Genomic DNA, 15,243 nt, shown 5'->3' on the forward strand with positions numbered 1-15,243 from the left:
TACCAAGGTACGTCCACCCTTGCTGATTCAGAACTGGAGAATATGGTGACACTACTGGTACATGTAAGCTAGCTTTGGTAATGAAATCTCTCTAGATTCATGTGTATGAAGCTCTCTGAAACCACACAAAGACAGTGGCACTACAGAGAAGATAGCTGAACAGTGTCTGCAATAGCACATTGTGTCATTTGCGTTGTTAAAGAAAGAAAAGAAAGCAGCCTGCTTCTCAGTCTCTTTTTCCATGTTTAAGAGTATTTGGGGTTTGTCTATTTTTATTGTAAAATAATACTTCCAACTTTTAATTGTCCTTGCCCAAGTCACAGAACCACGGATATTCCGTAAGAGTCATCTACTTCACCTCCACAAATTAAGAGAAGTTTCCAGTTGTTAGTACTTTGCAAAGGCATTAGCACTTGCTCTTAAGGCTTGCTCTTTCTTGTGCTTTTTTTTCCACCTCTGTACATGGTACGATAAGATAGTTGGAAAAGCAACCTGGTGTCTACAGAACCAGAAAATAGCTATTACTGTAACTGAGTCTGGGAAACTGTCTTTGGTGGTGTCAGCATCTGGAAAAGTCACCTGTCAGTCAGCTAACTTCAGTGTGTACCACTTTGATCTGAGCAGAAAGAGCTTCCCTGGTTACTATAGTTCCCAAAGACTTCTCCCTCACCTGTCATAATTGCAGAGCTTTTGTCCTGAATTCAGCAATGTTACAATAGTGTAATTCCCATACCCACAACCGCAGACAAAGCCTGACAGTCATTAATATACATGAACTCTGTATATTTATCCTGCAGTTGACCTAAATACATCTCTACCTGTACCTGTTGCCTATCAGGAATCTGACAGTCTCATTCCCTAGAACAGTTCTGAGAAGTTAAGCAAGCTCAGTCACTCACAACTGCAAATAATTTTAATAACTGTATGATGGAAACAGTCACAGGAGACATCACTTGTCACGCTCCTACTCCACTGTGGGGATTTAAAGAATGAAGAATTTCTGGAAGGGATAACCTAGACACAAAACCAGCATGAAACCAGAAGCTGCAAATGTAATTGGAACCTGAGTCTTATTTCAGTTTTCAGTGTACGGATCCTTCTTCCTGTGTTATTGGGTCCATTTACGCCTTAAGCCATTTTACATTCTAGCTGTGCACTCCTTATCATTCCCCTCCCCTTCACCTTCTGCCCACACATCATCTGTGGAAGCAGGAGAAATAAAAAAGCATATGGAACTAATATAGATCGGTATTTTTAGTATTCCAGGACTAAATATTTGGCCTGGGTAGCTTAAGTAGCAGCTGCGTACCCTATCCTTTGAAAACAGCTGTTTAAGTAGCACAACATTCAGAAAGTCTGTAATGAAGGATGTGAAACCCTTAGCTACCAACCACTAGCCTATTGGCTGACATTATTTCAGATTCTTGTTTTGTAGTTGTCATAAACAAACCCAAAATCAATATGCATCACCTCCAGCTCTAGTCACCTTCCTCACATCAGCCAAATTACAGAAAGCTTCAAAATTCGATGAGTTTTTTTTCGGAGCACATCTGTAACAGTCTGTGGATATCAACTAAAGTGGTACTTAGAAGTGTGAGATTCAGTATTCCTGCCTAACAGATGGAGAAACCAAGACAAACGCAAAATTACTTTTCCAAGATTATACAGCACGTCAGTGGCAGAGTACAATTATAATTCAGAGCCTTCTGGTTTCTAATCCTGTAATCCTCTTTCCAAAATCTATTAGCACAACCAAGTACGCTGTTCCAGTGATGGCTGTGAATGCTCCATTCTTTTGCACACTCCACCCCAGGTATCACAAACTGACCATTCAGATGACAACACGTGAACAATTCACAGCCGCATTAAACATCTCAATTCAAATTACACCACATCTCAGTTTCTGACTAGCAACACTAAATTCAATGGCTTTAATTCTGAAACAATTTTTCCTAATTGTAGGTCATTGAAATAGGCTGCTGAGTCAGCCCTGTATAAAAACTTGTCTTCTGCTAAATGGGGAGATGAAAACATAGCGATTTGTGCCTCCCTTTTATGTACAGTAATCCTCTGAATTCACTCCCTGTTGCTCAGTGTAGGCTCTATTTAATATACACCAACCTAGCATGAGTACCCCAAACTACTTCAAAACATCTGGACGGAGCTGTTTCTAGGGACACAGTAGAAGTTTTATAAACGACAAAAAAAGGGTAATGCTAAAGCCTCAATCGTTTATATGAGTGAGCCTAAAACTTTACAGAAACCTGCTGGGATCTGAAATAATTATTTTTATCTTCTTTCCTGTAGACATGTACACAAAACAGTTTACTCCACCCCAAAGGCAATGATTCCTAGGTATTGCCTTTTTATTTGCATTGAGGTTTGGGAAACTGTAGAACAGTAGAACCAGAAAGGACTTCTCTGAAGGAAGATAAGGCTAAGAACACTCCCTAATACATGCTCTGAATGATCAATATAATATTAAATGACAATTTTAGACACTAGAACTTAAAAAAAAAATGATAACTTTATACTAACTAAAACACCATCATCTCCCCTCAAAACCCACAGTGACAAGCAGCAAGGGTTGTTTAAGTTAGCATTACTGAAGCTACATGGGATTATGTGTTGTAACTTAACAATTACAAGACATTTTTACCTCACCCATGAACAAAGCCAAAAGCTAGAACAGTGTCTTTCAACATATATTTATTTACCACTTAGGAACCCACCTGAGTTTGAAACTATTGGTTCTGCTATAACAGCTTTCAACATCTAGAGTTTTGTGTTGGTTTTAAGAAAGATTAATTGTATATTGTAATAATGCACATCAACAGACTTTATTTTCATTATGCTTTAATTAAATACAAATGCATCTCGAGATGATTCAGCTTTACCCATACTAAATTAACAGAGAAGTGATTTTCATGGCTAAGATAACAAGAGATCCTAAAAGTTGTGGCTTTCCATTTCATTTCTCAGCGTCCATGATCAGAAGTTACGGCAAGGGCCCTGAAGAACTCAACCCGTTCTACTTTAGCGTTTAGATGAAAGGCTGTCACCTTCATCATCTGGCGATCTGTGTCTCCAGCAGTCAGCTCCTAGATGCCGCTGGCCAGAAGGCTAGGTGTCAGCATCAGAGATACGGAAAGCCGGACTCGAGGCTAACACCGCGCTCACTCTCTGCCCTCCGGCGTCCCGCGGCGGCGTTCTGGCTGCAGGGCTACAGCTGCCGCTGCTTGTGCCGGGGGTTGGTTTTGCAGAGCACGTAGAGCCGGCCCCGCCGCCGGACCATGAAGCAGTCCTTGCAGCGCCTCTTCAGCGACACTTTGCTTTTCAGCCCCGCGACGAGCGGCGGCACCAGCCCGGCCGGCGGCGGGAGGGCCAGCAGGGGGCGGGGAGCGGCCGCCCCGCACCACGGCGGCAGGGCCCGGTTCACCGGGGCGGGCAGTAGCACCGTCCGCCACCACGGAGCCAAGGAACTGAAGGGCGAGCGGCCTAGCGAGCCCAGCCGCCCCCCGACTGCCCTAGCCAGGAGAGACAGCATGCTCTGCACCCTGCGGAATAGAGCACTGTGAGGACACACACTCCACGCCACGCCACGCCACACTACACTACACTACACTACACTACAACAACAACCCTCCCTGTCCCTCCTTCCTTCACCGTCCCTAGCCCCTAGCAGAAGGCACCCACCACTGACCGACACAACCACCACCCCCCGCCTCAAGCCGAAGACCCCCACTCATCGCCTCGACCCACACCGCGCATGCACTCACGCCACGGCCCGCCAGACACGCTCGGAAACCAGCGAGGGGCGGGACAAGGGCAACTGCCGCGCCTGCGCCAGCCGGCGGCGGGGGATCACGTGTCTGGTCCAAGATGGCGGCGCCCGGCGCGACCTTCCGCCGCTTGCTGTTGCTGCGCCGGTCGCTGTTGGTGACGGTTACTGCTCGGCCCTACGGTGTGCGGGCCTCCGGTACCGGCGAGCTGGTAACGCACACCGGGCAGGTGAGCGTGCGGGGCCTCGGAGAGAGGAGGGCGTCACAGCGGTCGGTGTTGCTCCTCCGTTTGCTGGGGAGGGCGGGCGCGGCAGGGCCGCGTATCCCACCGTGCTGGTGCCTGTGGAAAAGCACTGCCGGCGTTGCGAGTGGCACGGTAGTGTGCTTCATCTAGTATGCGCTGCGGAAATCGGTGTTCTTGAATGATATATAAGCAGAGGTACGCACGGTCTCAGAGAAAAAAGAGTTAATTTGGGTGATGTGTTCGGCGTGAGGAGTTCTTGCGTATGCAGGGGTTTGGAACTGGATGATCTTTAAAGTCCCTTCCAACCCAAACCATTCTATGATTCTATGAATTGGGAGCAAGGTCACTAACTGTTACCAAGTGCTGTGGTATGAGTCCAACGGTTGACACGGGTGGAGAGTTGTTAGGAGGTACCCTGCTGTCAGTACCCTGGTGTCAGTGCCTTGTAACTCCTTTTCATCTGCGGTGTCAAAACTGAGCGTGAGAGCTGGGGAGGCTTGTGTAGTGTCTTGTAGAGATGGGAGACAAGCAGGGCTGGTGGAGCTAGTGCAGCAAGGTTCTCGCTGTCCTTACTGAACCCGAACATAAATAAACACGAAACTTGAATTTCCTACTTTAGTCCACCTTAGAGATGGCAGTGTGGGATCAAGGAACAGCATTATAAATAATTTTTAATTTGTCTCTATTGTCAGAGCTAAGGCTTCTATTTACTGGCTTTAACCCCACCTCCTCCTTTCTTTTCTATTTTCCAACCTAAAATGTACTTTATTGTGTGACAGAAATTTTCTGTGCAGAACATACATGTAAGATGATGCTAATGCTAGGAACTGAGGAAACCATTTCAACTATTTAGTCTTGACAGTCTGTAAGCCTTTGTGTTCTTTATTTATTGTTATTGCTTTTTAAATCAATCCAGTTTATTTTATTTCTTAGGTATATGATGAAAAGGATTATAGAAGAGTTAGATTCGTTGGACGGCAAAAAGAGGTAACTCATTTTACTTTTAGTCATAGTAGAGGGTGTAGTTTGAGGGATTTCTTATATCTGATATTGATGATTGATGTCCTCAACTTGCGTGTCATTAAACAAACAAACCTAAACACCAAAAAAAACCCAGCAACAAAATGGTAAACCAATCAACTCCCAAAACCACAACCAGAAAAAAAAACCAACCAACCCCAGAAACCTACTAAAACCAATCTGGTATAGATTTTGGTTTTTGGTGGTTTTTCCATTACATTGAAAGTTCTAATTTTAAGACAGTTTATAGTAATTTCTGTGTACCTTTCTACTTTTTGGGAAATTCAAAACTTGGCCTGCACCTGTGAAGTGCTTACATTTAGGCATTTGAACATCTTAAATCTATCTTAAACATGTGTTTTAAGAAAATTTTAAGCTTGTTTTTAGTGCAGTTTATGTTCAGAAAATAACATAACTAAATGCCCTGTTGAATTATGCTTCTACACTTATGTTTAAATGCATGTTTAGAAGCTTAATCTGCTTCTGCATAGTTAAAATCCTGAGCTTTACCTAAATTGAGTTTTTAATGAGGCCACTTCATTTCCAGAGCATGGAGCACATTTGCTGCACAGTGATGTAACAGATAAAACTAAAATTTAGAGTATTCTGAAATAACAAAGCCTCAAAGGCAAAGTCAAGTAACACCAGCATCAGCCAAATGGACTGTGAAGTTATCTGGTGTGCCTGTTACTGTTGCTTATCAATAGAGCGGGTATGTGAAATTATAAGTCCTTTGGCACAGAGTTCTCTCTAATGTTCGAACAGTGCTGCTCCATTAGGCATCTGCTGGTCTTAGGGAGAGAAACAGACATTGTTTCAGCTAAATTGTATTCTTCAGTGCCTGAGCATCTGATGAGTGCCTTAGTGTTAATGCTATAAATGTGTGTATATAGTCGAGGCATTAAATATAAGGTGTGATAGATTTTTAATGCAGTTTTGTGTAATTATTCCCTTCCTAAATTAACTTGAAGTAATTATGCTGATTTTTGAGATTTTGTATTGAGTATACTTCTTTATATCGCTACAGTTGTGCTGTGTGGCAGAAATGAGGATTCTACGTGGGAAATAGTTAAATGAAAATGTCACTTAAAATGCTGAAGTAGTTTACTTCTGGGAGGATAGTAGCAAAGTAGGTCTCTCCCAAATGCAATGGCTGATTTTATGCTACTTCTGTACTTTTTGTACGAAACACTTCTTAAGCCTAATTCGCCATAGAACATTGGTCCCTCTGATATGCCTTTGTCAGCAGCTGATTTCAGACTCTCTGTGGTAAGAACCACTCAGGGTTTTCAGTTCAGCCTGAATCCTCCTTCTCCAGTAAAAGACAAGCTTTAAATCTGCTGAGCAAGGTTTAATGCTAGGGTTTAATTGTGAAATTGGAAGAAAATTTACCTGTTAAATACTGAAATGATCCTCATCTGTGCTTACTGATGGGATCTCTCTCTAGGAGCTTTGCTGTTACTCGCTAGTGTATTTCAGCTGCTAGTGTTAGGGTTTCACAGCCACATCTGTAGTCTGAATATTGTACTGTGTCTCAGAAATGTTGTGAAGACTGGAGTTAAGCTTCTGATCTTGAAGCAGTGGTGCACCATGATGGTATCTCCCTCTTCTTTCAGCATGAAATAAAGGATGCACAGTTTTGAGCATTATTGAAAGCAGCAGTAAAAATCATTGAAGGTTGGCAAAGATTACATGTGACTTGCAGATGCAGGCCCCAGCCTGTAAGATTCTTGATGGTCCCAGTTTGCTTCAATACCAAAAAAATGGTTTTTGTTAACTTTATTTAGCTAGCATCTTCCTTAGGTGAAGAAGATCTTGTTGTTGGGAAAACTGACTTTTCAACTGCTATACGAAAAATGCACATTTTGGGAGGACTCAGTTGGAGGCTTGATGATAGATCCTAAGTTGCTGTGTATAGAACTATATAAAAGTATCATTGTAGTTCTTAGGGACTCATGTTTTTCTTAAGAATGTCATCTTCATTCAAATATCGTCATGTTTGAGCCTTACACACAGATCGTTAAATAGTGCCTTCTTTGTGTGTGTGTGTATTATTTTACATTTCTGCATGTATAACATCGCCTTTGAAAAAGCTGGCTCCTCCTGGAGCATGTTTACATGAGTGGTAGGAGGGGTTGTCTGCTCACTGCTGGCTCGGGACATGTTGGAAGAGGCTGGTGCAGATGAGGGAGGAAAGCGCTGTGGCTGGATGCTGCAGGTCCTGCTGAGGCACAAGTTGCTGTGTTGCAGGTCTGCCCAGAGGTAGGTACATTTGCCAGGCCATGCCAGTGTGACTTAGGAAAAAGCCATACTTGTCACTGATGTGCGTATTCAGGAAGTGTTTATAAGATGGGTTTACAGAATGGCACATCTTTTCTAATGCTGAACAGTTTGTCTTTCTGACTCTGTTATGTACCCTGTTCATGGATTCCTGTGTAGTGATAGAATAAGATGCGTGCTGAGAGGCTGTAAATTACCAGCAGTTCTTTTATCTCACTCCTGACCTTCCTTGTCCCACTATTATTTTTATCAGCAGTGAGTCTTTTGCAGTTTTATCAGGTAGTCACTAAAACACAATACAGAGACAGTGTCAGTTAAATATCTTGTGTTCTTGCCTGCTTGGTCCTGCTCACCTCTCTCCCGAATCTGCTTAGGTCACATTGTAAACCTGAGCACTGATGTGGCCGGTGTATCAGGGGAAAGGGATTACTTTTTCAGAGTTGACCATGCAGTAGAGACATGTAGTCACTTATAGCACAGCCTAAAAGTTGGTAGAGTAGGTGGGAGGAAACTCAGGAAGGAAATTCTCAAGGTGGCTGTAGTGGAACTGCTTGTGGAAGCAGTAAATGGTAATTGCTTTCTGTCTGAGTGGGAAAGGTATCTCAAAGCTGCTTTTTTTCTCTTTCAGGTGAACAAGAATTTTGCGATTGATCTGATAGCAGAGCAGCCTGTGAGTGAAGTTGAAAGCAGAGTGATATCATGTGATGGTGGTGGTGGAGCTTTGGGACATCCTAAAGTGTACATAAACTTGGTAATATCTTTGTTCTGCATATAGGATGTTTTGCCTGTAGATTCTTGTTTGTAAGTTTGTCTACTTTTGGGCATGCTAGTTTAACAAAGTAAAAGGAGCCTGCCATGCTCATTTTATATAATGCCTAATGTAAAATTAAGATTTCTAGTCAGAAGAGTTAGAGGGCTTCCATTTGAAGTGGCAGAAATTTCTTTTTGAAATTTTGATTTGTTTGATAAGACAGTAATTTAATTTTTTTTAAGAGCTTAACTGAAGCAGTATGAACAAGCAGTGCCCTGAGAGCAAAAAATAACATGCTGCTTGTATTTTCAGACACTTACCCTTAATTATTTAAATGCCACTGTGGTGTAGATTTAGGATACAATTGCAGCATTGTTAGGAACATGCAGTTTATTTTGAACCTTGCAAGTTCAAGGAAAAGAAGAGGGGGAGGGGGAAAACCCTAAACCAACCAACCCCTCTTTCAGTCTTTCAGAATCTTGGTAGTTCCAAAGATTAAACGTTTCAGTCATGGTCAGAGAATCAATGAAGAATAAATGTTGTCTTATCCTCCTCTTGACAGTAGTGATGCTTTCCAGTGTATTCTTATTCTAGAGGCTGCTGTCCTGTGACCTCGGTGGAATCGGCAATGACTTGTTGCTTAGATACTGTTCTTTGGCAGACCCTGACTGCAAATGTCTGAAAATCTTTGCTTGCTCACCCAAAATTTAACATTTGCTTAAAAGCCAAAACAATGGTGGAGGAGAGCTGGGGTACTTTAGTGTTAGTGTTGTTGTGATTCCTAACTATAATCACAAGCGTTTCTATTTTGAACAAAGTAAGAATATTGTATTATTCAAAGTCAAATGCTTGGAGATTCTAATTCGTAGCACTTAGGAAGCTTGTGTTCTTCAGCCTTACATTGACTTCTTCAGCACACTGCATTTATATTGATTTGTTTGACTTGTGCCATGCTCTTCTTGAAGAATGCCTTAGGTTTTTTGTGAATTTTGTGGTCTTTTTGTGTTAACAATCAAATTACAAGATGTCTGTGGTTTACTTCTTGAAAGCTAATTTCAGCAAACAGGGAGAATAGTATTAGACCACCTTGTTTCCCCTAGCCCTAAAAAGTGAAATCCAGGCTTTTGGTGGTGGATGGTAGCCTGGTTTTTTCACTTCTAATCCTGTATTAAGGAAGGGGAACCATTTCATGACTCAAATGGTTATGTTGCTAAATAACAAAAGATTCCTGTCTTGTGTTTTGTTGTGTTAGGAAGGACTGCAACAAGAGCTTGCAGTCAGTCACACTTCTAAATTTTAAAAAATACAATGTGTCTTTTGGAGAGAAGAATAAAATTTTATACAGTGGTAACTGCTCCTTTTCTCCAGAATGTTTTCTTTCAGAATTCCTCCCAGAATCCTACTGAAATTTTTCACTTCCTGCAACTAGCTCTGTAGCTTACATTACTGGCCAAAATCCCTGTCTAGATACAATTTGGAAAAGCCAAATCCTATTCTGAATTCAAATAATTATGACATGAACTTTTCAGAACATTGGAACAGATACAATTGAACTTACTTAAGATGTCCAGTTTGGTAGGAGTATGCTTTATTGCTGAAGAGATGTCACTTGACCTGACTTTAAAATTGTATTGTTGAGATTAGACCTGGTAGAGGTTAGACCTGGTTGAGATTAGACCTGCAAAAGGGAAGCTGCATAGGAAACAGAAATCAAGCATGAACCTCATACCATTGTCCTTGCTTCCACTGTTTCAAATAAGATTAAACTCTGTACTTCAGCTATATTGGTCTATTTTAAGGTGGCACATATAAGTAAGACAAAATCCGTAATTTCTGACGGTTCTATGAAGTGGAACTAGCAGCTCTTGTATTTTTATGTTTTTGCAGGACAAAGATACAAAGACTGGAACGTGTGGCTACTGCGGACTTCAGTTTAAACAGAAACATCACTGAAAGATTGTTCCTGCATGCTTGCAGATTTCTGTTCAGATGTTAATGTTTAACTATAAATAAACAATATATATTTAGAAACCCAAGATTAGTGTTTGTGTTTAGGAATGTCCAGTCTGTAGCTTTTTAAACCTGGGTTGTCAAGTATTGGAGAGCTGAATGGTATTACAATACCTTCTTTGTGCTTAATTTGGTTTTTATGGAACAAATATCCTGCCTTGTTTGGCAGGCTTGGAAGTGGCATTTGGCTGCGGCATAGGTTAGGGTTGTACTTGGTAGATTTGTGTTCTTTTCAACACTGAATTGGATATGTATGTTTACTGGGGGATTAATTATCTTAGGTGTTTGTCTTGGCATTGTTTGACAGTCTTAATTTGTTCATGGCCTAGTATCTATAGCTAGATTCACAAATGGAAGCAGAGATATTACAATACTTAGCATTATAACACTTACTCCTGGAAGCAAAACTGTCATCCCTGAATTAAGTAGCTACACTTGCTACTTGATTAAAATAAACAGACAGTGCCTTAGAATGATAATCAGTATGAGCGGGAGAACTACCTAATTGGCAGATGTGAAAGGTGAGGACATAAGCATTTGTCCTCCAGTTGAGAGGATAGAGTATAAATATCTGATTTTTGTTTGGGCTTCACACCCTTGAAACCTCTTTGGGAACTAGGTTTTGTCAGACTGAAAGCGGGAATTGCTCTATTACGGGGAGAAGCTTCTGTGTCTTTAATACAAATAATCTGACAAAGAGAGCATCCATCTCTGTGTAACACCATCTAGGCTGTATGAGGCTGGTTGTTAGACATCATCTACCTTCCTGCTTAATTTCAGTTGTGTAGCATCGCGTTATGTAAGAGTGACCCTCAAACAGGGTGTGTGTCTGGAGAGTGAGAGTCAGAGCTTTGGTTTTTGCTCCAGAGATCATTTTAATTTGTCAGTAACTGACTTCATAAAATGCTGGTGAGGAAACATGGTCCCAGGTAGTAATTTCTGCTTGGCCAAAGTTTTAATGAGTGATTTTAAACCTGCTGTTTATATTACTATAGTTAAATTGATGTGGTGGTATCAAGTTGAACCAAATTATGTGGGCCTACAGCTGCGTAACTTGCTTGTGTCAATTTATGGGTGAATTTGAACCAACACAGTCAGTCTTACAGCAAGGTCTGAACTATTCTGTCTGTATAAGTTGTATGTTTAGAGGCTATACTCACATGCATACATTCCACTTGTAAAAGCATAACCTCCCTTTCTGTTTCTTCTCCCTCTTCCTCCTTTCTTTCTCTCCTGTCCATGGCTGCTGGTTTCATTGATCATCCAACTGACCTTCGTTCTTCGTCATGACTTAGGAATTTCTTAGGAAGTAATACTAGAGCTAAGAATTGTAAATTCAGTACTGGTTACTGAGCATTGACTTCTCTATAAGCTCAGGGTCTGATTGAGGCTAGATGGCTGATACAATGGTTGTAGTTTTGTAATGTTAGCGTAGTGGCCAAATTCAAGAAGACTTAATGTGTGTTGTGTTTTGAGTAGCACCTGAAGCATGTACAAAGATGGCAAAGGATTCTTTCATTCAAATGATCTGTCAACTGAGCATATATGAGACATTATGAATGGTCTTTTGGTAAGTCCATATCATGCTCTAAATATAAAATAATCACTTGAACTTGCAGTGTCTGTCTTCAAGTATAAATCTGGTTGCATTTTAGTCTGGCTCTCTACCAGTTTGTAGCGCGTTTTGGCTGGCACAGTTCTCTCATGGTGTAATCATCTCTGCAAAAAGACTTGGAACAAGTAATCATATGTGGTCCTCTTCCTTGGGCCTTTGCTTTTCTTATGAATAATATATCTCCTTGGATCACTGCTGCTCATAATAAATTAACAATGTTTAAATTGGCACAGCATCTGCTGAGGACCCAGACAAATCCCATCCTGTTGGTTTCAACTATGGAATGCTGTTCTTGGATATTCTCCCTAAAGTACTCATGATATGCAAAGCTTTTGACAACAGTGAAACAGAGAAGGTCTACTTCAATCTGTTGATCTTCATAGGAAAACTTGAGACCTTGCTTCTTAGAGTTTCCTGTGTGCCAAGTTTATGTATCCAGTTGGGAACGGTTGTTTGTATGAAGCTTTGCACTTTGAGCCACACCGTCCACATACCTGTGGAAAGATCAACCTTGATATGCAGAAAAAAAAAGTGATGGAAGGCAAAAGCTTTTACTGTGTTCACAAGCAGATACATGTGAAAATGGATCTATGAGGACAGAGTAAAGCACATCAGTATCAAAGTGAGGACAGACTAAAGCACATATGCACCACATCAGCATTACAGTTTTCAGGCAATAAATTCAGACTAGAAAGCAACATGGAATAAAACTTTCAGACTTAAATTCTATCAATCACTGTTTTGTTCCTTGTAGATAATTTATCCAGGCTGGAGCTATAGTCTCTTATTCTCCAATAACCAGAGTGCAAATGATAGTTTATACTCTGTTGCTGTGGAAATATGAAGTATACATTGATGTGTAGCTTGTCTTAAAAACTGTATGTTGCCTTTACCTATTAGAACCACATAGGCGTTTTTCCCTTTACTGCCACATGTGAAGCTTTTCTTGATGAAAATCACTTACGTGTTTAAACTTCGAAAACAAATAAGGACTATCTACGCTTTCCCCATATTACTTGGTAACTGTCAGTTTCCTAATTAAAAACTAAAATGAATTTACAAGGTGAGTCCTGTTTGTTCACAAAAGCAAAAAGCACTACTATGACTGCAGCATAATATGCAAGCTCACCTTTTTAAAAATGTCTTTCAGTCCCGTGGCATCTCACTGTACTCTGAAGCTGCTCTTGCAACAAGCTTCTCCAAATCAGCAGATAGTATCCCTATACTCTTTACTCCCACCTGTCAGTAATAATTGCACTTTTAATTTAATGCTCTTGCAAGTACCAGAGAAAACACAGCATACTGTTATAGCTATTGAAATATTTGGTTCTATAATATCCACATTGTTGGCTTTCTTTGGTGTGTTCCTGCTATTGGTCTGTGTTGATTTGAGAGGCAATTCAATTTTTCTGTGGTGGTCTCCAAGTATGCCACCTAAATTTAAAGCTAGGGATCCCTGAGGAGCACATCTAACAATTCAGTCTTGCCAATGGAGTAATTGCTCAGGAAAAAAATGGCCCTGCATTCACCTTGTCATAGTGTTCATGGTGCAAATTATGATGTGGCTCCCTCTCCAGAGGTCCACTGGACTTGTATGACTAGGGAAGAACAGCAGTTTCAGTTTTCATAATCTGAGGTGATACAGTAGACAAAAAAAACCCCGAACAATTAAAAATGTGATAGGTTTCATTGCTGTAAATGTCACTCTGTGAATGAGTTCACATGTATTTTTGTCAAGCATTGTTCAGTGTTAGCAGCACATGCAACAAGATGTGCCTTGAAGACTTTGCATGTCCACCTTGTGACAGCTTTCATTCCAGGTTTTCCAGACCCCAAATCATTTTCTGCTGACTGACTGCAGTGGGAGGTTACAAGTGGAGTGTTATTATCAGTTTTTCCATGTGCAGAGCAGCTCATAGAGCTCAGATATGTTTGAGATATGGTGAATTTAACTGACAGTTGCAGGAACATTTTTCTGCATCTGAAAGTTATACAGTCATTATCTATTATTCCAGGTTTGCATTGCCATTCATCTCCGTCCAAAATCCTCAGTATTCAGGTGTCAGAAGTTGACCTGACAAAGCAAAAACTGCTATGTGGAAGAACAGATCATAGAAGTGCAACTGAGGGACCAGGTAGTAACCTGTGCAGTATGGAAATGAGGTGATGGAGCACTGGGAACATTGTCTTCGAGCTCCTCTTGTTTTTTTAAGAGGCTGTTAGTTTCCCTCTGTGTGACCAAATGCTGTGAGAATATGCATAACTGCAGTTATCCATATATCATATGCTGATACAACATCCTGCTTTGGGAAGTCCTTGCAGTAGCATGCTGTGCATGCATTTTTATTGATGCCTTGGCAACTGTGTGCCAGGACAAATGCTATCAACAGCATTTTCTAGTGGATGTGTCATTTTAGTGAGTGCTAGTTTTCAACCAAGAAGTTCTTAACTCTAAGCAGTGTGAATCCAGTCGTGAAATGAAAACACTATCAGGCTTCTATGTTAATTTTCTCCCCTTGTATCTCCAGTGGAGAAAACAAATTTCAATCTTAGAAGCCTGATGTAGTGTATTTACTTGGGACATAACATTCTGGTGATTTTTTTAAAAACAAGCTGAGTGATGTGCAGAGCGGGGATACAGGAGCTAATGCTTGAACGTACTGTCAACTAGTCATTCATAACCATGAGGATCAGGAGCAAGGCTATTGCTTGTCTACACATGGGAGAAGCTTCTTACCTAATATTGTTGATTAATGTATTGTTTTATAAACTTACCTCAAGTTTGTTTGGATACTTGTTCCTGCTATTGGTCTAAGTTGCTCTGAGAGGCTCTCACGTATGTTTCTAGAGATTTAAAATACTTGGTCTAGGTGCCTATGAACTGGATGTGGTGAAATCTGGTATTTTCAGATCTGGTAACTGAGTTCCCCAGATTTCTGGATGGGAGTTCAAGTTGGCTCTGTTTATGTTTGAGGAGGATGGGTTGCTTGGATTTTTGGGAAGGAAGGGTGAGATGTTTGAGCTGGCTGGGTTTTATTCCTAGCAGCCCTTGGCAAAAGGATTACTGACCATTTCTGTACACATGAATGTTGCAATGTAGTCCACAGTTGTTATCTCCAGTTATGAAGACTGGATGTCAAGCCAGAACACATGCTTGGGTGTATTTTGCTTGGCCTGTGCTCCGTAATGACCTTCCTGTAAGCAAAGCACAGGAGAAGTGTTGAGTCAGGAGAAAAGTATATATTAGGAATTATTTTGGAAAGAATAGTGTGAAACAGAGAACAGTTACAGTGGTGCCTAAACTGTATTTTCTGTACAGTCCTGGTCCTCCTATTAAAAACAAAAAAACCCTGTATATTAGAATGGGGAAAAATCTTAGAGAAGGGCAAATAAGTAAAAGTTTTCTGTAGAAGGGAGGACAGGCTGAGTACTCTGTGACTTTTAATCTGCTTAGAGTTATGATAGAGATCTACAAAAAATTCAATGGTAGGGAAAAGTTGGATTGACTTTTGGAAAGACCAAATCATGGTTATTTGTAAAA

The 15,243-nt window shown here is 40.9% G+C and overlaps 2 protein-coding genes across 5 annotated transcripts in view; one reads left to right on the plus strand and one right to left on the minus strand.

The window, feature by feature from the left end:
• Positions 1 to 2,781: 2,781 nt before the first annotated feature.
• Positions 2,782 to 3,827, minus strand: MRPL36 (mitochondrial ribosomal protein L36). 2 transcript variants are annotated; one of them, XM_080610272.1, is made up of 2 exons: positions 3,780 to 3,827; positions 2,782 to 3,557 (listed from the first exon to the last, which is right to left on the minus strand). In XM_080610272.1, the coding sequence occupies exon 2, from the start codon at positions 3,545 to 3,547 to the stop codon at positions 3,224 to 3,226; it is 324 nt and encodes a 107-aa protein (XP_080466398.1). In that variant the 5' UTR covers positions 3,548 to 3,557; positions 3,780 to 3,827; the 3' UTR covers positions 2,782 to 3,223. The 2 variants fall into 2 exon arrangements, with proteins under 2 accessions (XP_080466398.1, XP_080466399.1); XM_080610273.1 differs by lacking the exon at positions 3,780 to 3,827 and adding an exon at positions 3,704 to 3,756.
• Positions 3,828 to 3,866: 39 nt separating this feature from the next.
• Positions 3,867 to 15,243, plus strand: part of NDUFS6 (NADH:ubiquinone oxidoreductase subunit S6) — a 35,612-nt gene continuing 24,235 nt past the window's right edge. The window contains exons 1-4 of one of the 3 annotated variants that reach the window (XM_080611518.1): positions 3,867 to 4,011; positions 4,960 to 5,013; positions 7,955 to 8,077; positions 9,965 to 10,108. In XM_080611518.1, coding sequence (XP_080467644.1) covers positions 3,883 to 4,011; positions 4,960 to 5,013; positions 7,955 to 8,077; positions 9,965 to 10,030 — 372 coding nt within the window. In that variant the 5' untranslated portion in view covers positions 3,867 to 3,882 and the 3' untranslated portion in view covers positions 10,031 to 10,108. Of the gene's footprint in view, positions 4,012 to 4,959; positions 5,014 to 7,954; positions 8,078 to 8,671; positions 9,944 to 9,964; positions 10,109 to 15,243 lie in introns of those variants that run through there. The other 2 variants (XM_080611517.1, XR_013956299.1) reach the window with 2 other exon arrangements.

The sequence above is a fragment of the Psittacula echo genome (genome assembly GCF_963264785.1).
Source record: "Psittacula echo genome assembly, chromosome: 2".
Classification (NCBI taxonomy): Eukaryota; Metazoa; Chordata; class Aves; order Psittaciformes; family Psittacidae; genus Psittacula; species Psittacula echo.

Excerpts from the sequence above, each read along its gene's own strand:
- MRPL36 (XM_080610272.1), bottom strand. The coding sequence starts at position 3,547 with ATGCTGTCTCTCCTGGCTAGGGCAGTCGGGGGGCGGCTGGGCTCGCTA.